This window comes from Lupinus angustifolius, chromosome LG16 (assembly GCF_001865875.1).
Source record: "Lupinus angustifolius cultivar Tanjil chromosome LG16, LupAngTanjil_v1.0, whole genome shotgun sequence".
Classification (NCBI taxonomy): Eukaryota; Viridiplantae; Streptophyta; class Magnoliopsida; order Fabales; family Fabaceae; genus Lupinus; species Lupinus angustifolius.
In genome coordinates this window covers 174,886-202,216 of record NC_032024.1, presented here as the reverse complement: position 1 = coordinate 202,216, position 27,331 = coordinate 174,886, and the positions used below count along the sequence as shown (strand labels likewise).

Genomic DNA, 27,331 nt, shown 5'->3' with positions numbered 1-27,331 from the left:
TGTGGGCTGAATTACACCCTTGATGCATATAACAATGTATTTTTATTCATGGAAGTATCAAAACAATGTGATAAATTTAGTTAGACATAAAAAAAGTAATAAATTAGTATGTAAAAATGTACTTAGTAGTGAGAAGGGGAAGAAAATGATATGATGAATAAGATTTGTTTGAGAGAATAGTTCGTCCCATCACAGTTTTGTGGATCCATGTGTCACGTGTAATCAACAATTCATTATTTATCACTCTTTGCTTATTATTCTCATCTTCTGTACTCTGCACATAGTAGAACTTTTCATCCTTAAATTGTGGATTCATCCTATACCCTTCATCATTTTCTTTTCTCTTTTAAAAAACAAAGTATATTTTTCATTCCTAGTTTTTGTTTTTTGGATTTTCATTGGAAGAAAAGAGAGAAATGGATCATGCAGCTGATACAAACAGGACAGATTTAATGACCATAACTCGGTTTGTTCTGAATGAACAGTCAAAGCATTCAGAATCACGTGGAGATTTCACCATCCTCCTCAGTAACATTGTTCTTGGTTGTAAATTTGTCTGTTCTGCTGTTAACAAGGTACTATTATGTTCCATGCATTAACAACATAGGACAAAGGACAACCATTCACCAACAAATGTTTGTCTTTAGCAATGTCTCGGCTTCGAGTCTTATGGATGAAAAAAATACCCGCTGTAAGAGTTAGCCCCACATATATGTGAATGTTACCGATCGGACAACCATTGTATCATGTTTTCACATTTTTGTTTTCTTATTTCTCTGTTTTTTGTTGTCAGGCAGGGCTTGCAAAACTGATTGGCCTTGCTGGAGAGACCAATGTTCAAGTCAGTTCTATCTTCTATTTTTTACTTTCTAATAAAACTAAATATTAGGATTACCATTAAATCATAGACACTGTCAAATTTCACCTTAAGAGGGAACATATTAGGTAGCATTTGGTTGATGTGTTAGAATGATACATAACATAACTATTTTATTCTATAATCGATTTACTTCAAAAATAAAAGTGACATGAGAATTAAATAAAGTGAGACATTTTGACAAAGTCTTGATCCAAATCTGAAATAATGTTTATTTTGTTTTGTTATATTTGAACAATCACTTTCAGGGTGAGGAGCAAAAGAAATTAGATGTGCTTTCTAATGAAGTATTTGTGAAGGCCTTAATCAGTAGTGGACGCACAGTAAGTCTGTTTATCTGTCACTGCTATAACTCTCTTGGTTCTCAATTCTGGTTTATTGGCATGCCTTAATTGTTTTATTCCATACATTTTGTTAAGCCTGCTTCAATGAATGACACAAATTTGCAATTTTGTACAATTGTATAGTATACTCTTTTGGAAAATGTTATTAAGATGTATCATTTTAGCAATTGTATAGTATACTCTTGTAACATGTAATTTGTTGCCTTGTCAGTGCCTTCTCGTCTCCGAAGAAGTTGAAGAGGCCATATTCGTGCCGCCGTCACAGCATGGAAAGTCAGTATGAAGCTCTAGAAACACCCTAATACTCAGTGGTACCACTAAGCTACATGACCATTTCTAAGTAACAAGTTCCCTTTGATTTTGCAGATACATTGTTGTGTTTGATCCCTTGGACGGATCGTCAAACATAGACTGCGGCGTCTCTATAGGAACTGTATGGAATACTTATCTAACACCATTGCTCTATGTAGAAAACTTCAGAACATTAATAAAAGCTACTATTTTCCTTGTTGCACATAGATCTTTGGTATTTACATGGCAAAGGATAAAGATAATGCCACTCTTGATGATGTGTTGCAACCTGGGAACAAAATGTTAGCAGCTGGTTACTGCATGTATGGAAGCTCATGCACGGTATAACAAGCCAATCTCTGCAACATGCCGTATATAATATATACATATTTATATAATTTCATAATTCGTTTCTCGAAAGATTTTAAGTTTATCCTCTTGAAATGGAATTAATTCAATTTTCTTGAAATGGAATTAATAAACACTGGAATTGCAGTTTGTGATTAGCACAGGAAATGGAGTCAATGGTTTTACACTTGATCCTTCCCTTGGGGAGTTCATATTGACTCATCCAAACATCAAGGTACATACATACATACATATGAGACAGTCAAATTGGTATTTTAAGTTGTTAAAATAGGACATGGAATTTGGTTAATTACTGTGTTACTTGCACAGGTACCAACGAAAGGAAAGATTTATTCGGTGAACGAGGGAAATGCGAAAAACTGGGATGAACCAACTACTAAGTAAGCTTTGTATTTGAAATTTAATTCTCAAGCATGAGAGAGTTGATTTAATTTATGAATAGCAAAGTTCTCTACACTCCTTCTTTTCCAGATATGTAGAAAGTTGCAAGTTTCCTGAAGATGGTTCATCACCAAAGTCTCTTAGGTACATTGGAAGGTATTTGATTCTCAACTTGGTGTAGTTTTTTGACTTTCCTTCAAATATGTTCATTTATTTGGCTAACACTGATGAGTATTGCAGTATGGTTGCTGATATCCATCGAACATTGCTTTACGGTGGTATGTTCATGTACCCCGCTGATTTGAAAAGCCCAAATGGAAAGCTACGGTATGATATGGTTTGTGTTTAGTTTTGCCACATGAAGGAACATGTATGAATGAGTTTGCAATTTGGTGCAGTCAAAAAATGTTGTGGTCGCTGTAGTTAGAGAATACGAGCTATTGAATGAAGATCATATGATTCAGACTCCATTCTCATCTAACCGAAATTAAAACACAACTCGGAATTTGAACCATTCATCCATCGACTTAGATTTTATTACTGCACCAACAAGAACAGTTTTTGGCTGCGCTAAATTGTAATCCCGAGCAATGCCAACACTGTCACACCATTGCACATGCAATTTCCACTAGAACCTGTTTTCTTAGTTGCATATGAGGATCCCTAAAGAAGAGAGAGATCAGAACTTGACACATTATATATGTCCCAAGTGAAAATACATGACTTAGTTATGTAACTTCCATTGTGAATAATCAGGGTTCTCTATGAAGTCTTTCCAATGTCATATTTGATGGAGCAAGCAGGAGGTCAAGCTTTTACCGGAAAAGAACGGGTATAAATCTCTTTCGTTCACTCTATTGGTTAGTTCATTATACAACGACTTAAAAGTGATTGCATTGCGTGCATTTCAGCTTCTTGATTTGGCATATAGATCGAACTTTAACTGAATATTGTAACAACAACAAAAAGTTTAACTGAATATGAATCAAATTTTATATTTCATAATCTTCTAAATTTGAAGTGGCTAGTTCCAGTTAGAGACGGAGCCGAGAATTTAATTTGAGGGGAGTCAGATTAAACCAAGAAAAGTTTAATTTGAGACCAGAACAAGCTTCAAGAAATATATGAATACATGACAAAGTTGTGGTTTCAGATACATAAGATGGATCTCTTAGTTTAGGCAATTATAATCAACTCTTACTTATAAGCTTTAGAAGCTTGATAATGCCTATATGTTTTCTTGGTACTGATATAGATTGTAAAATTGCAGGCACTTGACTTGGTTCCAAGCGATATACATGATCGATCGCCTGTATTCCTCGGCAGTTACGATGAAATTGAGCACATTAAAGAGCTTTATGGTGCATGCAAATCAGATGGTGCATGAATAATAATTGTCTTTGAGTATCAGTCTCTGCTTCATGTGTTAGAGATATCAATTATTGGAAGTTAATTTGGTAGGACATGGTTTGTTTAAGTAGAACAGGGTATTTATTTGAATAAGTTATGTAGAGAGTGAAGAGAATCATTAGAAATATGAATTCCATGATTATATAATTGATATGAAGTAGCCTTGAATGACCCCAAGTATAATTCTATATTTACTATAATCTCAACATAAGGGAGAGTTTGAATCACAAAAATTGTAAACATTTTAAAAAATTATTTAGATTCTGTCTATTTCTTGTCAATTTCTTCCATGCCTTGTTAATTATTAACCAAAATTCAATTCATTATTTTATGATAGATTGATGGACTAAGATATGATCCATTTACTAAATTATTTCAAGTGCAAAATTGGAGGTAAAGATTTTTAATAGTTGGCATGGTGTTAGATATTAAACATTTTTGGTACTTTAGAGTAAAAGTTGGATATTAAGCTAAAATGGTATTTTTTATTGGACATGCACACGATTTTCTTTAATTATATAAAAAACTAATTATATGTTTATGAAACATTTATTTCCATTGACAATGTTTCGGTTTCTAATAACTACGACAAGTGCGATTCTTAAGGTCAAGAAAATAATCATCAAAATCAAACATGTAGTGAAGTTGATAGCTTCAGCGTGGTAGTTGATTGCATGACTTGCTTTATATTTTTTTTTGGGTACGGTCAACTAGAAACTAATTTATTTCGTATTCGTGGTTATTTCTTCTAATAAACGTTGTTATAGGAAATCGAACACTTGCTTTATATATATGGTCAATTTGAAATATTTCAAAAATATATGTTCGTATGATTATTTCTGTAGTGGCTAACATGTCGTGCTTGTGCACACATGTTTTTTTAATATCTTTGTTAGGCCAATTTCTGGTTTCTAACTAAAAGTACCATATTTTTTCTAAATAAAAATTGGACCCTATGATTGTTTCATTGTGCCTGTATTACCATACATCAAATATTTTTTTAATTTTTTATAGAAATTAAAGAAATGATGGGTATTAAGGAGAGTGATACAAATTATCCTATATAGAATATATATTCTGAACAACCATGAATGCCCTTTTTAATTTCGATTTATAACATTATCATGATGGGTATTAATTATTGGCTGTGATCTTGTGAATCACACAGCTGTTTAGTTTCAAATTAATTTCTAATTTTAAGCAATAAAAAAAATAAAAAAGGTCAACACAATTTTCCAATTATGAGCAATGAATTACTAAAATAATGTATAGCCGTTGGCCTCCAAAAAATGTTGTAGACCACATAAATTCTAACCATATGATCCATTATATAAACACTAATGTATGACATTGTTTGTTGCCATCTTTGTTACTTAGCCTTGATTCTCTTGTTTTGTTCTGATTTCATTTGACCTCAAAAGGGAGAACAAATCAAGTTTGGTTAGTTCTCCAAATTGAAAGATGGGCAATTGTGGTAGCAATCCTAAGACCAATGAAGGTGTTGAGGAGGTTCCATTGCCTGTCCCTGTTGTTATTGAGGAAGTGAAAGTGGTTCAGCAACAAGAGAACAAGCTTGAGGATAATGCTTCTAAGGTAGAGGACCTTCCTCTGTCCACTCAGGTATTATTACTTTTTTATTAGGCTTCAAAGGGAAAAAGAGATTCTGTATATAAGTTTTTGACAAATAATATTCATAACCAAAGAATCGGGAGAACATCTATTGTCCTACAATGTGTGTTATTCACGTGTGAGAAAGTATGGTTGGTTAAAAAAATGTGTTTAAATTAAAATTTTAATAATTAGTCATTTTTTCTGACCAATTACAAACAGCGACACATAGTAGTATATTATTTTGGGACAACAAATGTCTACCCTTTATCATAGACAACCTAGGTAGATGTCTAAGGCTTAAAAATTAATTATTCATTATTAATTTAGGTGGCAATTTCTAAGTTCTAAATAGGTTTTTAGTTCTTTAGTTTCTTATGTGAAACAAATCTCTTTATTATGCATGTAATAATTGTTATTAATTTGTAATTTTATTTTTGTGTTAGTAAGGGTATCCTAAGGGTGATTATATATATATATATATATAATTGTTAATAGCAACTAATTTAGAAGAATGTATTAGCAGAATAGTGAGCCCAAGGTGGAAGAGCCCAAGGAAGCAGAGAAAGGGGAGATAAAGCCTGAAATCAATGAAGAAAAACCCTCAGCTGACAAGAACTAAGAAAGTGCAAATGTTTTTACTTTGAAATAAAAAATGTCTGTGATACTTTAAGTATACAAATGTGATTATTTCAATTATATGCTTTAAGAGAATTCATTTAATCTGTTATGGAGATTGATGATTATTTGCTATAGTATTGTTCATTTGTTCTTCATAACTTTTTTTTGTTTAGTTGGGTTAATTAAAACTTGTGTGAAATTATAGTATCCTATATTTGTTTCATTTTCTGAAAGAAATATGTCAAAGCTAAAAGTCTTAATAATCCACGAACGAAAAGAAAGAAATTGAAAGAGCTAAGAGAAGAGAAATAATACATCTAATTTTTGTGAGTATATACATTTAATGAAGATTGATAGTTACTTAAACAACTAATCAAATAAAGGTAAAAAAGTAAAATACAAACCATAATTTGAACTAGCATAACAAAAACTCTCTAAAAGGGAAAGAACAAATTACAGAATACCAAACAACAATGCATTAAAAGAAACTCCATTTTTGTTTTCTAGTTTGGGCCTTAACCCTATGGTATGAATTTATATGGAAATATACACTTTTTAAATAAAGCGCTCACACAAAAAAAACTAACATTTCTACTTCAGTTATCATATTATTTTGAAATTGATAAGTAACACAATAAGTAGTTTATGTCATAAAATTCATTTCAACCAACAAAATATTAATATATAACTCAAGATATCTATGTATGAATCAGTCACTCGTTTCACTTCATATTTATTGATATTTTAATATTTTAACATCATCTTTAATTATATTGTATGGTCCTTTTATTGAAGTTGGGCTCAAATGGGGAAATTCAACATTGGTGGCTGATTGATACCCATGTAGTTAATGTTAGCACAGGTGTAAACCGTGTACGCGCTTGCATCCGATGCATGCATTAGACATAGACTTGTTTTAAACGGTATCTCATTTCATGTTCCAAGTCAATCAGAATATTATATTTTTTGTTTTTAAAATTTTTATTTTAATCATGTGTCAATATATGATTGGTTTGAGACAGAAAATGAGACACCGTTGAAGACAGGTGATCTGCATGGCTCCCTTTTAGATAAAGTTGGCATTTCTGTAGTTCCCTTGTAAAATGATGGTCATTTGATAAACATAAGGTGTATAAATATGAAGATGAATAATATATGATAGAAGAAAAAAGGGAGTGAATAGAAGATGAAGAAGATAGGAGTTGTAATAATGGTTATGGTTCTGATTTGTTCCCAGATGGAGAGTGTTAAATCTGATGCTTCGGATTGCTTAGATGCTTGCTCTACTGCTTGTGTTCAAAGAGACAGTTAGTCATTTCTCAATCATCTTTTTTTATTCTTTTTACAAAATTTCATAATGAAATGAAAATGTAATAATTTGATTTGATCCTTATAATAGTATAGTTTATTGAAATTAAATGTGACATGCAGCGAGGCTTATGCAAAGGTGTGAACGCAAGTGTGTGATTAGATGTGGTCCAGGTAACCAACCTATACCTTACCTTACCTAATTATTTATTCTTTTACAAATACTATCATCCACTCAATAATCTAATAGTATACAACTTCATATTTCTTCTTTTTATCTGAAGAGAATAGGACATAGCAAAGTCTGGGTGGTGTAGTCGGTTATCACGCTAGTCTCACACACTAGAGGTCCCCGGTTCGAACCCGGGCTCAGACAAACATTAATTTTATTGTCTCCTAATTTCTTCAATGTTTTGGCTAGTTATGTGTATGTTTCATATAAGATGTATTTTACAGAGGTTGGTTTGGTACATGTTTGATTTTCTTTAAACAATGTTCCAGTTCGGACATGATTGTCGTCTTTTTGGGTTAGTTATTTCTATGATTCATATAAAATGTGCTTTTGGGCTTATCCATTATGCCTATAAACTACAAAGGTTGGACTGTGCTAATAGATATCAGGTCACACCTAAATAGCCTTTAACTACATCCTATGGAGCATAATAAGCAGGCAGTGTAATTATGTATTATTTTTATTTTTCTATGACTTTGTGATTGGAATGTCAAAGCTTTCTCACTTGTTTTATACATGTATTGCATTGGTCAAATAGACACTAATATAATGTAATACTCACAAACATGTAATTGTTGATGTAAAAACATTATGCTAAGTATTTCTTTTAATGAAATCTTACAGATTCAATAGTGGAGGAAGACATGGGTTGAACAACAACAAACAGCATTTACCTATTCCTTAGTGCATTTCTCATGTAATTTGGATAGTGTGTGTTATGTGTACCCAGAAAAAAGTTTGGATGTAATAAAGTTTCCTTGTCTTTTTGTAGTATAAACATAAACATGGATGAGGTAAATTTTGAAGAAATATACTTCAAAATTTAGTTTAAGGACTAATATCTACTTACAAATTATTGGGTCAGTAAAATGAATGTTTTTCTTGGAGTTGGTAAGAGGAGATGGCATAAAAAGAGGTTGTTTTATATTTTACCTTTTTTTTTAATTTTGAAATGACATTAATTCATTGAATTGACAAAGTTTTTCAATGTGTAATGGTCACATATACAGAACTAACATATGTTTATTATTAGTGGGTACATGTAAATTGTGGAGTCTCGTTTTATTATTTTATTCTTTATACAATTCAAACGGAAAAATAGCTTAATGAGCATAGATTATAGGATAAGATGTTGGAATAAAACATGAAATTGTTGGAGAGAGTGAGCATATGGCATTACAATCCGAGCTAGTTAATGCAAATTTCTACTTGGGATGATCAAATTCCATTTGGTTATTAATAACAAGTGGGTGTATTTGATTTTTTTATTGAAAGAATTCTGAAGCATCTTATGAGTTTATTCAACAATTTATTGAATTAGTAAAAGAGAATCTCTAAAAGAATTCGATGAATACATTATTTTTGGAGGGAATGAAGTTTTTGCAAGTAAGCTTTTGAGAAACTTCTTGTAAAATAGATTTTCAAAACAATAGCTAATATTGAGAGTTATTTGTTTTTTATCTCCATTTTTTAACTTTAATAAAGACATTTTTCATTAAACTAATTATAATAGCACATATTCATTTAAGTTATTACTTAATATCATGATTATCAACTACAATTTCATAACTCTCCACTAATTTTGGGAAACAAACATATTTAGAAATGAGTGTAATAAATATTTAATATCGGTGTAAAAATTTATACACAATATATATATTACTCACCATTTATTTATATTATTTTATTAAGAGTCAATAATAATTAAATATAAATGCTAAATAATATAATGATAGTATACAAAACTCATACATTATTAGTGGATAGTTACCTTTTTTAAGTAAGTATAATCACCCTTAATTCCATGATTAATAATAATTTAAGAATGGATATACTCTTGGTATATCTTTTAATTTGTGTAAATCAAAATTACATCATTTTGAGATGGTATTAACTATGAAAGTAGGAATATAAGGAATGAAATAGTGAGAAGAGTGAATATTTTTAAGGTTGTTCTTAATGAAATAAGAATATTTTAAACCTGTTATCTGCCGTTGTGTCATTCTTATTTTCTTACTTTTGGTCTTAAATCAGAATAATTTTTTGTTGTTTTTAACCAAAGTAAAGTGAGAAAATAGGTAGATGTTGTGAAAAAAGATAGATACTGTGATGAAACTCAAATAAAAACAATGTTTGCCAATTATGAAAAATAAAAAAAATACATATCATTCTTATTTTATGGAAAGGTTATAATAAATTATAAAAAATGTTGTTGACAGGAGGTGGTATAAAAAGGCATAAAACTATAAAAGCTTTGTACATAAGCAAATAGATAATAATGAATAAAGAAAGTTAGTGATGATGATGATAACTTGATGAACTAGATTTAATGCAGGCTTGGAGTCCGGATAGAAGAGAGAGAAAGTGGTTACCATTTTGACCTAAACCTTCTCTTGTAGCGTTCAAACAGAAGGATCTCTCTCTCATTCTTCTTAGATTTCTTCTTAGATTTCTTCATCTCTCAAACACACTCTTAATGCTTCAGATCTCTTCAATATGGGTATATTTTTTCCTCTTCTAAATCCCAACTCTTCTTTCTCCTATTTTTTTGTTTTCATTTTTATTCAAACAAATTTTGATTTTTTTAATTAAAATCTGAAACTTTTTACAAATGGGTGTCTGTTGAAAATGCTGGTTCAGAAATTCATGGGGTTTCAGCTTTTCAAATCTATATTTGAAGTTTTTGGAAGGGGCATAGTAATGGGGCAATATTGGTTCTAGGGTTGGATTTGAAACTCAGATGGTTTTGATGAATCATTTCCTAACAACTTGTTATGCTTTGCAGGTAAAGGATGGGGTTTGAAGTTTGATCCAACTTTGGAGTTTTGATCAACTTAACTCCAAGTATTGAGAGGTATAGTCTCATGATCTTCTAGGTTTCGAGCAAAATTAGCCAAAAGAAAAATACGTTCAAAATGTTTTTCGTTTTTTGTGATCTGCAGAATTAGTTTGTGAATTGGTGATAGTTTTGCCATTTATGATGGTGTATATAATGATGGAATGCTTAATCTTTATGCTCTTGTTCCTTCTGGTGTTTCATTATATGTTGTGGAATTCCATTGACTTAAATTGTTATAAATATCTCCGACATTTGATTCATGACTATGAATGCTTAAATGCTAGTCTTAAGCGGTTGATCTATGTATTGGATGATATCTAACTTAGGTTTAGTGTTTATTGATTTTTTGGTGTGAAAGATGAAGACTAATTACTAGTTACTATATTAAAACAATAATAATGAAATGTGGTTCTGAGCTGAAACTCTCTTTTTATGGCAGCCATATGTTTGCAGTGGTTCGATATACTCCATCAGACTTTCACAGAAGTGAAATACATAGTTATTGTTGGGATCAACGTGCATTATGTCATTCCGTAGCATAGTTCGTGATGTGAGGGATAGTTTCGGGAGTTTATCTAGGCGAAGTTTTGATGTCAGACTGACCGGCCATCATAGAGGAAAGTCTCATGGGTCGGTACAAGATTTGCATCACCAGTCTCTAGTAATTCAAAGTAGCCGATGGGCAAGCTTACCCCCTGAATTATTGTATGATGTCATTAGACGACTTGAGGAAAGTGAGAATACATGGCCATCTCGAAAGCATGTTGTTGCATGTGCTGCAGTTTGCCAGTCTTGGAGGAATATGTGCAAGGAAATTGTTAAAAGCCCTGAGATCTGTGGAAAACTTACATTCCCTGTGTCCCTGAAGCAGGTTAGCTTCATTATTGTTTCTTAGCCGAATAGCCTATTAACTCTTCCTTTATTAACTAATCTGTTATATTTGCATGGAGATATCAATGATAGTCGATTTGGTTGGTTGAAGTAACACCGTGGTTTTTGTTTCTTTTGCTTTTCAGCCCGGGCCACGAGATGGAATGATTCAATGTTTTATCAAAAGAGATAAATCAAATTTGACATACCATCTGTTCCTTTGTCTCAGCCCCGGTAAAGTTTCTTTTTATACACAAACATATTCCTTAGGTTTATACTGTCACTATATTCAGATGCTTCAGGTCATTGAAGTTACATATTTTGACTTCAGATATGATCTTCACATGAGATAAAGGCACACCATTTTTTTGCATATGTTGATTTTGGTGGTCTATTTGTATATGTTTGCACAGATATATGATTTGAGATCTTTATGTGTTGACACTTATAACACAATAATTTGTGCTGAAGCATATAGTAGTTTTGGATGATACTTCTGGAAATTGCCTTCATCGATCAAGTTTCATTTCACATTTTTCTCATTCTCGGTCCACGTCAGCATTCACACGTTACTGAGCATGAAAATCAGATAATTCCATAATTGTTGATTCCATGTGTTTATTTGCTTTGATGTTTGTTTGATACTAGGAGTACTGGATCATATTGTCTGGTTGCCATTTAGTTGGGAGCCAGCCTTAATTGTCGATTTGAATGGATCATTCCTTTACCTAAGTTCCTCGTGATATTTTAAGACTGTGGGGATATTTATTGTTAATACTCGTATTAAACACTGAGACTTTTTATCAGGTTGATAAAGCTATGTAGTTGCATTAATTTATGCTTCATTGTTTTTCCTTATGTTTTTGGTTGGTTATTTCTAGATGTTAACATGACAAAATTATGACTCTTCTTGTACTAGTTGGGGTTAAAATTATTTCAATCACTCATAGAGTTATAGATTTGGAAACGTTTTGTTCTGTGAAGTATTTGGGTCCATCTGTATATTTCCTTTTCTTATATTATAGTGCATGCTGAAATCATGCTGAAATCATTTCCATTTTCCTTTTCTTTTTTATTTCCTTTGGCTGTTGCAGCTTTGTTAGTTGAAAATGGAAAGTTCCTCCTTTCTGCTAAGAGGACGAGGAGAACAACTTACACAGAGTATGTTATTTCAATGGATGCTGGCAACATCTCTAGATCAAGCAACACTTACATAGGAAAGCTGCGGTGAGTTTACTGCTTAGAAGTGTTGAACATCCTCTTATTATGCTGTGTCCGACTATTAACTCAAGTTTTAAAGAAACTCTCTTTCTGTGTCTAAAAAGAAACTGTTAAATAATATGTAGTTTAGGTCTTATTCCATCATCAAACTTCTTCTTAAGCCTCACCTTGTAGATTTATCAGTTTTTTTTTCCAAGGCCATTTTCCTATTATGCTTTTTTACTTATATTCTATTCTATATGTCAGTCTTCTATCTGACGAATTTTTCTTTAATTTCATACACCAGATCAAACTTTCTTGGCACCAAATTCATCATATATGATACACAGCCTCCATACTCTTCTGCCCACATATGCCCTCCTGGGACTGGGAGGACAAGCCACAGATTTTACTCCAAAAAGGTCTCACCAAAGGTCCCATCTGGGAATTACAACATAGCTCAGGTAACGTATGAATTAAATGTGCTTGGGACAAGAGGCCCAAGGAAGATGCATTGCATCATGCATTCAATACCAGCCTCCACACTTGATGCAGGTGGCACTGTTCCTGGCCAGCCAGAGCTTCTTCCGTGTTCCCTTGAGGACTCCTTTCGCAGCATCTCGTTCTCGAAGTCCCTAGATCATTCCATCGAGTTCAGCAGTGCACGATTTTCTGAGATTGGAGGATCCTGTAATGAGGACAACGATAACAAGATGAGACCCTTGGTTCTGAAAAACAAGCCTCCAAGATGGCATGAACAATTACAATGCTGGTGCCTTAATTTCCGCGGAAGGGTTACTGTTGCATCGGTTAAAAACTTTCAGTTGATTGCCGCAACCCAACCAGCTGCTGGTGCACCAACACCATCTCAGCCGGCAGCACCGCCAGAGCATGATAAGATTATTCTGCAGTTTGGCAAAGTTGGGAAGGACATGTTCACCATGGATTATAGGTATCCTCTATCTGCATTCCAGGCTTTTGCAATATGCTTGAGCAGCTTTGACACCAAATTGGCTTGTGAATAGATAAACCAATGAAACATGAAGAATGTCTTTTAAGAGAACAAATCAAAACATTAATGATGGTACTCTTTCCTTTATTGTACTTTAGTTTTCCATTTCTTATTACCAGTGTTGAGGCAATAGGAAATTGTTGTTGTGACCAAATTGTAACTGTAGTGAATCCCTGATGTAATAGGGTTTATTTATGTAATAGTATTAACTTGTAATGTTGCTATGTTTCTTTCTCAGTATATTCTTGCATATGAACACCATGTTATCTTTTCTACCTACAAGGTATTATTTAACATAATTTAGGTTATGCTGACATTTATATTTTATAGTAAATGTTTAGAAATTGACAGGTGTTTATGATCTCTATCCCAAGATGCTTGCTTGAAAATCTAATATTTATTTTTTGGGTATCGCTGAGAGTATTCTCTCACCTTATGGATAATGAACTAATATCTTTCGGGCTCGTGGTTGTCCTTCCCAATAAGTGTTATTATCAGGAATCCAATCATTGACCTTTAAGTCATTCATGAGATCTAACAGAGTTTTACACCGCTAGAACCGTTAGATCAGCAAGATGTTGTAAAATCTAATATTTATTTGGAATGCATAAAGTGTAGTATAGTTTGAATTCTAAAATCATTGAGATATATTTTTTTGGATTTATGAATTCTATCATGGTAGAACTTTAATTGATTTTAACCCTACCAAATAGGTTAGCAATATAAAAGTTGAGTTGACACCACCATTTATTGAAGACCATCTTCTAATATGGAAATGATAATATGAAGCAGAAAATGGAAGTTGAAGTGATCCTCAAGGACTTCACTCTTTTTTATGACTATAAGGGTTGATAAGAGTTTATTATACATTTCATAATTCATATACCATTTAATCATTTATGGCGCGTACATATAATTCTGCATGACATGATTTCATCACCACTTACTTAACAGATTTAAATACATTTAATTTGTTTAAAGTTTAAAAACATTATCTGATTATAGTAATAATATTTCTAAAAATAACTAAATCTGTGAAGCCAGTATCTCAATGGAGTTCTCCCGCAGGAGATTCTATTATCAAAATTGTGATGTGTTGTTCTCATAAAATTAGCAAAAAAGAATTTCTTAATAATTGTCCAGGACAATAATAGTTAGCAAAAGTGAAAACCGATTTAAAAATAATGTCAATTTTTTAATATGTAGATATTATTACCCTAGGGAAGTTCTTCAGAAAATTCTTTGAATTCTAATTGTTAGAGTACAACATTTGTCTAAGTGATACATGTGCATGCAAGAAATGTAGAGACCACTAGCCAAAAAGGTTATACCCCTATCCATTAAAAAGTGATACTGAAATTATGTTCAAACAAAGTAATTTACAACTGAAAGAAAAATAGGGGCAGATTTTGATTTTATCTAGCTACAGAATCATGAAGATTTCACTATTAGTGGACACTTGGATTTGTCATCTATAACCTGTTTTGATTCCAATGCAGTGTTTTCAGCTCCCTTGACATTTTTTTAAATCAACATAGTTGCACGGAATTCCGTGGAAGTTCCCTTGTTCATTATATAAAAAGCTCTGGAAAAGACCACATTATGAACTTCACAAAAATGTCACACTCCAAGAACTCGATATGAGCAGCCCGTCCAAGGAGTGTGTTAAGGCTCCTGCCGTGGGAGGAGGTTTCGAAGTTGACATCACAGCGCATGATCACGCGATGGTCCGAGTGAGTTCGGAGTTGGTCCAGACAGTTATTTAACATCTTTAGGAAGACTTTCCCTTGTTTCGAGAAATCCAAAGAAGCTGCTGGACAGAGTTCTATTCTGGCTGAATGGTATGGAACATAACCATCCTGATACATAACGAGCATGAAGTATTATGCAAAATATTTTGGATAACTTTAAGATAACCTCTCTAAGGTCACATTGCATTAAACTCAAGCTGAAAAATTAAACACATGCATGCATGCTTTGTTGACTAATGATAAAGGTACTGTGAGAATATATGGATTATCAGGCATGGGCATGATTTCATTATTAGTATATATCACATAAAGCATGGTTACCTGAGGTGAGGATAAGAGAATCACATTCCTGAAGTTTTCCATTGTGTTCTTCTGTAGTACAAGATAAACAATATTTACTTCGGCCGCAAAATACTAATGAAATAGTACATATATCATGAATTCAATACCTTCGAAAGGTGGTAGATGAAGGTGTTTTCAAGATCAAGATCATCTGTGAAAGTTAGTTGATGGATGCATTGTGGACCCTTGATCTTCTTCCAGAGCCACATCCCGGAATTGAATATAGTGTTGGAACTGTACATATAACCCAAGTGCGGACCAGATATAGAAACATATGTATACAAGTATTTTAGATATGGCTCCATGATTCTATCTGAAATTCAAGAAAAAGGCATATTACATTATTACTATCCCTATTTTGAATTTTGATGACTATTATCCTTCATTCCTTCAAAACATGTGCATAAATTACCTGCTAAAGCAGATCTAATAATGAGATTCCCAATAGAATGACCAACAAAGCTAAGCTTGATATCTTTTAAGGTTCCATTCCTTGAAGCTTTATCCGTCTTCCTTTTTAGGAAAGAGATCACTTCCTGTGCAAGCCGGAATCCCATTTCTCTGAAGTCTTCTGATGTTTTGTCTTCGTTTGACTCTGACATAAGAAACTGTATTTTGGGGTCTATTAAAAGCCATTGGTTCCGAATAAGCCGTAAATCCAAATGATGTCCCTGCCAATGTTTGAGTATAGAGAGGAATATGTGGTCAAGTGGAACAACATAGAAAACAAGACAGAAACGAGTAAGTCAACATTAAAGTTGACCCGGGCAACAGAAGTACAAACATCAAAGAAGAAATGGTCAATCAATTCTATAAGTACTAGTAAAAAGACATAGAGAACACTAAATAAATCAGGCTAGAGTAAAAAGTAGAAGACAAGGTTATGAAAGCAAGTATCATTTAATAAGGAAATAAACAAGTTGCATTACATATCTTCACATTTCTCTTTGAAGGTGAGATCATTGTTACCTATTATCACATGAATTTTGGTACGTTGGGATTGATCTAATATATACTTGAATATAATCATGTAAAACAAAACAAACCTTGCTGGTTCAGCTTTCAAAGAAAAAATTGAGTAGTTTTTTAACACCAAAAAAATTGAAGGCCACAATGAATCAAGAAATCAAGGGATAAATGTCAATGGATTAAGGAGATAAAAGTAACCCCAAGAATGTGAAACTTACCTGAAACCCATGAACAAAAACAACTAATCTCAAAACTCGACCATTTTGTAGCAGGCTGCCCCCAGACAACTTGTTTATGGCTCTAAACCCATTTTCCATGACATATCTTCCTTTCTCCTCCAAAGGAGAGAAGTATGAGTTTACACTAGAACAACGGTACATGTTTTCCAAGTGTTCTACAATAACAATAGGAGCACGCAAAGTATCTTCAAATATATGCATGTCTTGAAGTGATCTGTTATTGATCTGCAGCATGGGGTTCATGTCAAAAATTCCAATCCGCAATAAAAAATGATTATAATTATAAATATCCTCACGTAAATAATGACTTACCTTCATTTGTGCTATACCTCGCCTTTGAAGTTCGGCTCGCATTATTGCAGTCTGAACAGGCTGGAAAAAAGATAGAGAAGACATAATTGAAGAAAATTATTCAGTTAAGCAGATCAATATGAAAGCAATGAAATGATTAATTTTAAACTTAGCAGACAAATAGTGAAGCTTAGAAGTGCAGTAGAGTTTAGTATATAATTACATCATCAATTGACCTCCTTGTACTTGATGATCTTCCACGTAAGCCACGGTACAATGATGTCCCCTCAACTCGATTACTAATGTATTGGTGGGGCATTTCAACCTTCGAACACACCATCCATATTGAACATTCAGTTCTTCGATCGTTAGCCCATGAGTTACGTAGAAATTCAATTACCTTTGTTGTATTTTCCCTGCATAATGTGATAAGATTAAAATATAAGAGAAAGCCATGTTCTTGGTAAGATGGCATGCTAAAATATAACGCTCTAAGATATTAAACTGAGTGCTTCATGGGAGGCATACTAAAATATTATGCTCAAAGATATTAAACTAAGTGCTTCATTTCTCACGGCATAACAGGCTTGCTATGCCTACATATTACCAGTAGAGCTACCAATACATGTATACCGAAAACCAGCCTCATTTGGAATAGGCTCAATTCCAAATATCCTGTATAGCAGAACTGTTCTTGGCTAATTACAGTATGCAAGAGAGAGTAGCCTTTTCGGGATGGCATAACGATAGGAATGGACGCAAGGACATAGCATTAATTCATTGAAAGAGACCATAAGCATCTTTACAGGTGCCAAAATGATGAAACTATTTGGATGTGCAATTACTGCAATAAAAAAATAGACCTGTGAAACTTCAGAAATGTATTCCAGAGATACAAGAGTTGACTCCCAACAGACTGGAAGGAATTTAACATATCATCCCATGAAAGAGGCTGCAATGATTCGGCAGTAAGAATAAGACAATTGACAAGATAAGCATATTTCTGTAGCAGGAAAGAATAGTATTATGATAGCAATAAGTCTAAAACATCAAGATGAGATAACAATAATAACGCATTCACAACGCCGGAGTTCAGGACCTCGACACTGACTGGTGGACTGTCAGGGAGCTGAAGTGATGGTGAACTAGAATGGAATGATTTGGTAACATCTGGTTTAAAAGTAATTCCAGTCAAATCAATAGCTTGGTCAATTCCTTTGCTAATCCTTCTCAGATCTTCAAGCAGGATATCACGGGCAGACAACAATGCTTTGAGGAGCACAACCTGATTTGAATAATAAAATATAGCTGTAACTCTGTAAGTGTCATAGCAATTAAGAATCTTTCTTGTGGATAATGTTAAAACACAATTTTACAGGATCAATTATATTATCTTAAACATATCGGCTATCGCTATGAAGTTATAAAAGATTTACTGTAACAGAAATACCTTATTTGACCCCACATTGTCTTCTTCACCATAAGTGCTTCCAGAATCCCAAGAATCACTGGTAGAATTAAACTAACCACCTTATTTAAAACAGAATAGTATGCAACAAAAGTAGAAGAAACCGACGAACATTATGGCAGCATAACAGTTACTAGGGTATCTATTTGAACCATAAAAGAATGAATTCTGACAAACCTGGGTACCTTCAGTTGGGGTCTGCTATAACCAGTTCTTAGACTAATATGAAAACTTGCATCAACAAGGACAGCATGGAATGAATCAAAATAGACAGGACAATATGAATGCAATCCTAAAAGAGCTTTCGGGGGGATTCTATACTCATGTACTGAAGCAAAACATGAATCCAGAGAATTCTGTAACTCAGGCCTGCACAATGATGCAAATAGTTTCAGGGTTCACAACCTCAAATGAACATCATCATCTAGCTACAGTTAAATCAATATCATTACGCTCAACTTTCACTTGTTTAATACACCTAGGACAAGGAAAGAGAAGAATTAACTGACCCAATTTCAGATGTGGGAGAGTGCATGAGCTCAAACTTCAAGATGACAGCAGAGGATTTTCCCTGCGAATAAAAAAAATATTAGTCCAGATATTTATGAACTATAATATAAAAAAGGTAGAACTAGTGGTACACCAAGAAGTGAGTAAGCCACTACATATTTTTTATGCTTTAATAGTTTAATTTCAACCTAGTTAGTTTGTTAAGCAAAAACGGTTATACTCGGTTGAATACATATATGGTAGTTTCTACAGAAATTGTGAAGGACAAAAAACTCACCTCATAACCACCAAAAGATAGATAGAATGAGATCATAATAGAAAGAAATACATCCTGCCTTGTATATCTAATCCGGAATGGCGGTGTTGAAAAACTGTTATCCGTATCATCAATCATCCAAACTCTATAAATATTGTCAGCAGCCACATCAGGAGCTGCAGCTCAAAAAAAAACGATGAATTCTTAGATTTTCTTTCCTATCTAATACAAATCACACAAATATTACACACTAAGTTGAATGCATGTGTAATTACTCAGTGTATCAAGCATGAAATTACCAGAGTCCAATGTATCATGAATATCAATGAGTAGACGATACATATAGTAAGCATAAAGGATTTAACAATGCATCCCAATCTAGGCAAACATTAAAGAACAATGGAAACTCATTCTAGATCTAAAAACTGGTTAACCAAAAATTTGAGAAGCTCAAAACCTATTTGGTGGAACAGTGAATATACAGATATAAAATAGAGAATTAAAGGAAAGAAGTTCTGTTCTATATTCCCTGAGCTGAAAATTGGAATAAACAATAATTAGGAGTTCATTTGATACAAGTTTTCCTTCTAAAATCCTAAACTAAAAACCTTCTATGCTTTTAACTGTTTCAAACTAAATAAACAATCTCATGTTGAACAATCAATTGGCCAGGGTTAATATGAAATAAACAATTTGCCTAGAAGTAAGTTAATTTGAGTGAGGTTTAAGTTTATGTTTGAACCAAATTCTAAAACCCTAAACTTAATTTGAAACACTTAAAAGCATCGAAGGTTTAAGTAGTGAGTTGAATCAATTTCTAACAGGAAACCAATCAGTTCATTCCACTGTTTCAAACTAAATAAACAATTTCTGCAACTTCTGTAAACCAGGATTATTAAGGCATATTTAAAAGAAATTCAAATCTTAAACCTCATCTGGCAAGACAAAGTGATCTGCACAATCATCACAATTTACTACTTGAAATGGAAATAGAAAAAACAGGTGACGTAGAAATGCATCATATACGAACTCAAATGCACCTAGGAGCCCTACGCAAAACGCGTACAAGATCAAAGAACCAAAAGTTTGTGTCTCAATAAACTAAATCAGCTTATCAAAGAAAAACTTATGTCAAACTATGAACACTTGCTCCAATTAACCACTGACACTTTCAAATTTTGAATATATATGTATATCACCTTCATACTGAACAACCCGTGCAGGAATTGCTGGATAAGAGTCTTCGCCGTCCTCCCATCTCATAGTAATCTTGATTCTGTACCATCTGCACAACGATAATAAGAATTAAAGTTGTTACTGACTGACATATAAAATTGACCAAGAACTATAAACATGATAAAATTGAAGCATACCCTTGTTCAAAAAGGTCAAGATTATGAAACCTATGAATGTAAATGGCAACTTCATGAACAACATCATTGAGCATAGACTTTGGCTTTGGAGGTTGGTCTTCACTGAGCAACCTTTTGTTCTTGTGATTGAGGCCCACAACCCATCCAAGTCTCTGCAACATATATTACTCTAGCACACACACGCAACAGTAATAATAACACTCAATCCCCAAATAATCATTCCTTAGCATTTCCAATACAAATTGAGCAAAAACCCACAAATTCTTAACCAAAAAGGAATAAACTTTGGCACCCTCACATAATATTGAAGAAGTTGAGCAAAAATCCTCAACGAAAAAAGGAAACAACTTTCTCAACCCCACATGTGATTGCTTCAGAAAGTGACACACATTTGCAATGTGGGTATTGATTGATTGGGGTTAGATGATAAATTTTTAAAAAAGAAAATGAGAATGAGGCGTGAAATTATGAAATAAGCAAGAATAAAAACAATAAAAACATGGAATGCCCTTGTTTTCGATGATTAATAATTATAGAAATAAATGAATTGTTGAATAATAAAAAATCTTAGTACCTGGTTGGAAGTTGCATGATTTTTCGTCAACCCTTTTTATCGCAGGTGAATGTGGTGATCTTGTTAATGATAATGATGATTTGTTGTTATTTTCCAAAATCCAAAAAAACAAAAGCAACTTTGAAAATGGCACAGGTGCATGTTGTCTTGTGTGTCAGTGAAGTCATAAAGACATTTCATTCCATTTCAGGTTGCCTAGTTCCTAACACTTTTAACTTTCTACATACTATTCTATGTCTCTTGAAAGTTTTTATCTCTTGTCTGGCATTAATCCATATTTGTCGATAAGTCAAAAATAATATCTCATTTTAATTTTATTTATTAAAATAATATATTAATCTCACGTGTCTTGATGTGATTAGAGTAAATCTAGAATGAATATACCAAATTGGGATAGATGATATACATCCGACTATATACCAAATCAACTACCATTCATAAGGACACTGGTAAGGACCTAACATGATTAGTTCTTTATTCTTATCTATAAAGTAAGAGAAACTCTTAATTATAAAAAAATGATATATTATCTTTCAAATTCTTTCATAAGCCCATAAACATGTCTCACTACATCATCATTAATGAATTATATTTATATTGACTTTTCAATGTTTAGTTCAATTAGATATAGTTTAAGGAGATTTTAAACTAAAGTAAAATATATTTGGATGAGTTCCTAAACTTATTAATGATTTAATTTGTAATTGAGTTTGTAAACTTATTGATCTTTGTATTGGATCCCATGTAGAGTTTCTGTTAGTAAATCATATAATATAATAATAACTATTTTTTTAGTCCTTTCATAACAATAAAAACTAATCTGTAGTTTGTATCATGTGCAGATTATATTATTGTTATTATATGATGGAACTTTAATTGGTTATGCATTAGTTCATCATTATTATCTTGATGTGAAGAAATAAAACAGAAACAGAAAAACTAGAAATTGTTGAAAAGAAGGCACTTAAACCATACAAAAGTGGAAACATATATGTATATCAAAGCGATAATAATAATCTAAAACATATTATAACTAATGATTAAAAGGATTACATCTTTAAATCAAAAAGTGCATGTTGAATAGGGAAATGCATTAGAAGTAGGGTAAGAATATTAGTACCTATTATTTATGAAATGGGTAAGTTGTGGAGTGCAACAAATTCTGTGAGTAACAAATAATAATGTAAAGATTAGAAAAAGCTTTTGAACTAAACTCTGAAAGCAATTTGAAGATAGTGCATGAAAAGAGAATTGTCATTGTTGCTCATTATAGAAGAGTTAATACCTTCAAGAATCACAATACATTTCAAATTAAGCTTTGGTCTTCTTATATTGCATAAAAAATAATAATGTTATTGCTATTAAGACAAATATTACATGAATCAAATTAGCTTTAATTACTATATTCAGAATATTCAATAAGAATATTATAATTATACGAATGTAATCTAATATTATATACATAATCAGAATAGAATATAAATTTGAGGAAAGCAACCAGCGTATGACATTATATTTCTGTTCAAGATTAATATGTTCAATTGAACATTAATATCAACGGATTTTTATTTTATTTTAAGTTGACTCAATAAGTCAATATTATTCTATTTATTGAAATTATAAAGGTCGATTAGGTTTAGGTTATCATTCATAAATGTTGAATCATTTAAAAGACGAAACGATCTATGTACTGAGAATTCTAATATTTGAATTTTTTGTTGTTGATATCAATACTTTTCTAAGAAATTATATAAAATTTGAGTTATGATAGAGTTTCATAAGATTGGAATAAAAATTATAAGATTATGAACAAAAATATGATTTTCAATGGCATGTTTTATAATTATCCTTGTCATAACATTATAATCCAAATTTGGAATCTCCTTTTCTTTGAATAAGTTTTCTCTTCACATATTTCACAAAATCCAAATAATCATCAACAAATATCATAAGGGTCATCTATATTGTATAAAAACCTTGATTGAACACCACAATAATTTTTTGGGCATAAAAAATTCATTAAATTCTTATGAAATCTAAATCCAATACACATTAGTGTGCTTCCAAGAAGGGTACAATTTTCCATGATTTCATATAATAATTACAAAATGGGCCACTTGGCCCATTTAGCAGACGTCACCCACAAGCATTGACAAACAATAAAAAAACATGAAATTAAACAAATAAGTTGAATTAAGAAAAATTATGATTTTATATGAAGTTAAAGAAATAAAATACAATTTTTTTTTGTACTACTAAGGGTATCCCATCACCTTTTGTTGGTAAGAAACTAATCGTTTTTAAGGTTTGAGGCTACCCTTCTCAATAAATGTTATTCTCATGAATCAAACTCTCAATCTTGAGAATCCAGTAGGACATTACACTACTAGATAAACACCTTATTGTTTCACACATATCTTTTGTGACATTGAATTACAATTATTTAAATTTTAGTTTTTGTGCACATTGAGCCCATGTATGCCTGCCCAATAGGGATTAACCTGGAGTTGAGAGGACAAATGGGTCCAACAAGACATGCAAATGAACTAAAATTGTATACTCTACCCATGAGCCATGCCCATTACATATTGCTCTTTTTTGAAGTATGGGGATAACAATCTAATTTTGGTTTATTTTGTATTTACCTTTTTACTATAGTTTATTTACAGAATATTTTTAACATAATTTTATTTATAGATTAGTTTAAAAGTGAAAATTAAAAGAAGCCATATGAAACCGTACATAATCCGACAAACAAATACAAGAAAACCCACAGATAATTAGGGACGGTGGAAAGTTAAAAGAATAAGAATAATAGTCCTTTCCTTATTATGGGTCACTTGAGACATAAATACATACATCACAGTCTGATAGACTCCTCTCAAGTAATAAAGAGTCAATTGATTTTTTCCTATGTATTTTAAGAGAAAGTATAATATCATTTTAAATAAAATTGATATAAACATTAATGTATGTTACATTTTCTTTACTTTTGCATAGCATTTGTCTCTTTATTAATGACGAGAAGTTTCACTTGATACATAAACACATACATCAATGTCTCTCATTAATATAACTAACTCTTATAATATTTTTTTGTTTTTCATATTTACTCTGTTGTTCATCATTAATATTATGTTACTAATTATTTCTCTTATTGTAAATTATAGTTATTCACGCTAAATGTTAATATTATTTGAAACATTGAAATTGAAGCAACGTTTTCTGTCTAAAATGAGAAATAGTACTAGGGATGGAGGGAATAATAGAGTAATTAAGAAAGTGATGAGAGGTAACAGGTGGAGGCAGTGGTATATACTATATAGGTATAATAAAGGTAATAGAGTGAGTAACTAGGAAAGTGAAAGAAAATAGTGGAGAGCATATGCATATGGAAGGACACCTTTTTTTATACTAGTGTAAAATCTATGTACTAACTTGTACTAACAATGTAAATATTTATATTCAGTCAGTGCATTATCCTCCATTCGTTTGTATTACTTATGATAATTAGGAATAAACGATAATAATACAGTGATAGTATAAAAATTTCTTACAAGAGAAGTATATACATATTTTTCTCTTTCCATATATATATATATATAGAGAATAAATACATTAGAGTAGTTAAGAAGTGAGAAATTTATGTGATGAAAACTCGGGGAGGCTCTAACCAGTTATTGATGATGATCGATGGCAGTGAAAGCTTAATTATAATTAAGTGTATTTGATTTGATTTGATTAGATTAAATTAGTTGTTAAGTAAAGTAAAAGGAGTGATGGCATAGCATGAGCACTATAAAAGCAAAACCCACATGTGGGAAAGTGCGCTGCACCCAAGCACCAAGGGACAGCGTGAGAACGATGCACCGTTGGTTTCATGTTTTCAGTAAAAAGGTTACCTTTTTATCTTCTTAATTCATTAATTAATCATGGCTTTTAATCCCAGTTCTCATACTATCAAGTATGAACTCATTCATAGATAATATATCAATATTTCTATAAGCTTCTTAATGAATATAAGTCTATCTACACTACATGTTAATCACTTAATCTGACAACGTCGGTGTTACAATTCTATGACTCCTTTTTTGTGTAAAAATAATCACTACTTTTTTTAAGTGCAATTTTTTATACAAGATTGAATGACTAACGTTCAAACTTGTTGTGTTTCACTGTTCATTCTCTTTTTGAGACCTATAGACAAGGAAAGAACATAGCCTGCAAAAGCAACACTATTTATTTAATAAAAATACATAACTATTTAAACCAGCACTAATTGCAGACAAACGGAGCAAAGTATGATTTGATTCCTATTGAAACAAAAAAAAATGAAGCTTTCTCCAACACCAATATAATTGCTTGGATTTCTGCAGAAACGGGAATGAATATGCTAGAATATTTGTACTAGCTTCATTTATTTGCTTAAAGAGGAGAGAATATTCAACAATCTTTCTGTGCTCCTGCACACATGCTTATATATACATATAGTGCTGTACTAATTAAGATTCTGTTGGAGATTTTATAGTAATATCAAACTCATTCATTTGTTTTTAGGAACTGTTTATTGTTTCTTAATTGTTTTCATTCGCATCTTCTCTTTTGTTAAGGGGTTTTGATTCGTATCATAAATTATATGACATTAGATAACAACGAGTTTAGAGATTTAATTTAATAAACATATTGAACTTTTTATATCACAATCTTTCGTCTTTCTTTTTTGCTACTATAGATCAATTTTATGTGGAATGGGTCCAAAAAGGTACCCATTAGCAATATTAAGTGAACAAGGGGTAAGACCATTTTAAATTGACAAAATTTCGATTGACTATGTCAAATTTCGTTAAACAAAGTAATTTGAAAAACGAGATATACAATGTACTTAGTTTTTCAAAATAGATCATTACAAAATTTTCAATATAATTAATTATATATGAAATCAATTCAACTCAATAATTTAAATATTTAAATGAAGAGATGTTTTATAGCATTCATATAAAGAGAGAGGGAACAAACATAATATTTAAACTTTAAAGCAACCCGACTCCTAGGCAATCTCAAGAGAGCAATAGAACAACTTTATTTTCTCATGGGAGAGAAGAAGAAGGAGTAATGATATCTCTATTTTATCAAATATATTCAATATTCGAGGGTTCAATAATAAATTAAGATAATGCTATATGTATTTGATAAATCTAGATTTTAAACTATTTTTTAATAAAATAAAAGCTTATAAAGTCCAATTTTACCTCATATTCTAATATTAAAGAATATAATATTGCAGAGTATCTGAAACCCCTATTTTAAAACTATTAAATGAAAGTGCCACCCGGTGCAGGCACTTCCATATACCTGGGACTGCGTAGGTAAATTTATGTCATTGTATTTTGGAAAATGAAGAAACTTTTTTCAGGTTTTATAAATATGATATTTTATTAAAAATAAATATTAATAAAACAACTATAGTAATAGATGATTATAGTCCACGTGCAAAAAAAAAGTGTGATGAATTAAAAGTAGTCATAAAATAAACATTTCTCAAGACAGAATATGTAGTTAGTTGTCTTGGATCGCATTAACTATAATAAGGATATCTCTAGTTGTCTTCGATCTTATTAACTATGGGATCATTACTTATTTTTTTTCTTCTAATTGTTGTATCAACCATGTGCTTATTGTTTGGCTATGGTTTTTTTAAGGAAGATATTGTATGAAACAAAATTCTGTTGCCTCTGGAGTTTCTTACGTTATTTCATACCAATAAAAACATATAATGTTGTAACAAAATTAATTTATTATTATTTTTGTTTTTGCTACATTATCATTGACATGAAATAATATATGAGATAATATGTAAAACAATAGATCTTTGTTCAGAATATGTTTGTACCTTTGTAGAAGGGTTAAAGTAAATATCTATTATACGGCTTTACAATGTTTGACTAGCTTGAATAAATTGTGTTTAAAATATTTTCTTTAAGATGATGTAATAGTTTCATTTCTTAAGAGGTTAGCTTTGACATTAGGATGACTATCATGTTGAACAATTAAGTTTAACCTCATATTTAAAGTTAGCTTAAAAGAAAGGTTACCCAAATTTAGAATAATGTTATTTGTATATTTGTATCAACTCTTACAACTTTCCTTTTTAAAAAAAAAGAAGTATACACAAGTTTTATAAATAATTTTTAAGTAT

The 27,331-nt window shown here is 31.7% G+C and overlaps 4 protein-coding genes and 1 non-coding gene across 12 annotated transcripts; 4 read left to right on the top strand and 1 right to left on the bottom strand.

Moving 5' to 3' along the window:
• Positions 272-3,905, top strand: LOC109329109 (fructose-1,6-bisphosphatase, cytosolic-like). The gene is made up of 12 exons (XM_019562777.1): positions 272-575; positions 794-841; positions 1,126-1,200; positions 1,433-1,494; positions 1,588-1,654; positions 1,741-1,854; positions 2,009-2,095; positions 2,191-2,261; positions 2,353-2,418; positions 2,503-2,589; positions 3,019-3,094; positions 3,533-3,905. The coding sequence occupies exons 1-12, from the start codon at positions 417-419 to the stop codon at positions 3,647-3,649; spliced, it is 1,029 nt and encodes a 342-aa protein (XP_019418322.1). The 5' UTR covers positions 272-416; the 3' UTR covers positions 3,650-3,905.
• Positions 5,040-6,035, top strand: LOC109329515. 2 transcript variants are annotated; one of them, XM_019563202.1, is made up of 2 exons: positions 5,040-5,292; positions 5,807-6,035. In XM_019563202.1, the coding sequence occupies exons 1-2, from the start codon at positions 5,134-5,136 to the stop codon at positions 5,900-5,902; spliced, it is 255 nt and encodes an 84-aa protein (XP_019418747.1). In that variant the 5' UTR covers positions 5,040-5,133; the 3' UTR covers positions 5,903-6,035. The 2 variants fall into 2 exon arrangements, with proteins under 2 accessions (XP_019418747.1, XP_019418746.1); XM_019563201.1 differs by having other exon boundaries at positions 5,804-6,035.
• On the top strand, positions 7,512-7,585 carry TRNAV-CAC. The gene has a single exon. It is a non-coding gene; the product is annotated as a tRNA-Val (tRNA).
• LOC109329829 (tubby-like F-box protein 8) lies at positions 9,820-13,641 on the top strand. The gene is made up of 6 exons (XM_019563687.1): positions 9,820-9,941; positions 10,227-10,295; positions 10,720-11,151; positions 11,297-11,384; positions 12,245-12,377; positions 12,658-13,641. Exons 3-6 carry the CDS (start codon positions 10,804-10,806, stop codon positions 13,373-13,375), a joined length of 1,287 nt encoding a protein of 428 aa, XP_019419232.1. The 5' UTR covers positions 9,820-9,941; positions 10,227-10,295; positions 10,720-10,803; the 3' UTR covers positions 13,376-13,641.
• Positions 14,810-21,338, bottom strand: LOC109329828 (protein FAM135B-like). 7 transcript variants are annotated; one of them, XM_019563681.1, is made up of 17 exons: positions 21,136-21,338; positions 20,860-20,932; positions 20,562-20,730; positions 20,388-20,473; positions 19,210-19,364; positions 18,932-18,993; positions 18,600-18,791; positions 18,405-18,462; positions 18,054-18,251; positions 17,818-17,957; positions 17,178-17,370; positions 16,976-17,035; positions 16,643-16,888; positions 15,868-16,126; positions 15,563-15,768; positions 15,435-15,485; positions 14,810-15,221 (listed from the first exon to the last, which is right to left on the bottom strand). In XM_019563681.1, exons 3-17 carry the CDS (start codon positions 20,720-20,722, stop codon positions 14,934-14,936), a joined length of 2,355 nt encoding a protein of 784 aa, XP_019419226.1. In that variant the 5' UTR covers positions 20,723-20,730; positions 20,860-20,932; positions 21,136-21,338; the 3' UTR covers positions 14,810-14,933. The 7 variants fall into 7 exon arrangements, with proteins under 7 accessions (XP_019419226.1, XP_019419228.1, XP_019419229.1 ...); XM_019563683.1 differs by having other exon boundaries at positions 20,562-20,854; positions 20,919-20,932; XM_019563684.1 differs by lacking the exon at positions 21,136-21,338 and having other exon boundaries at positions 14,810-14,874; positions 14,905-15,221; positions 20,860-21,052.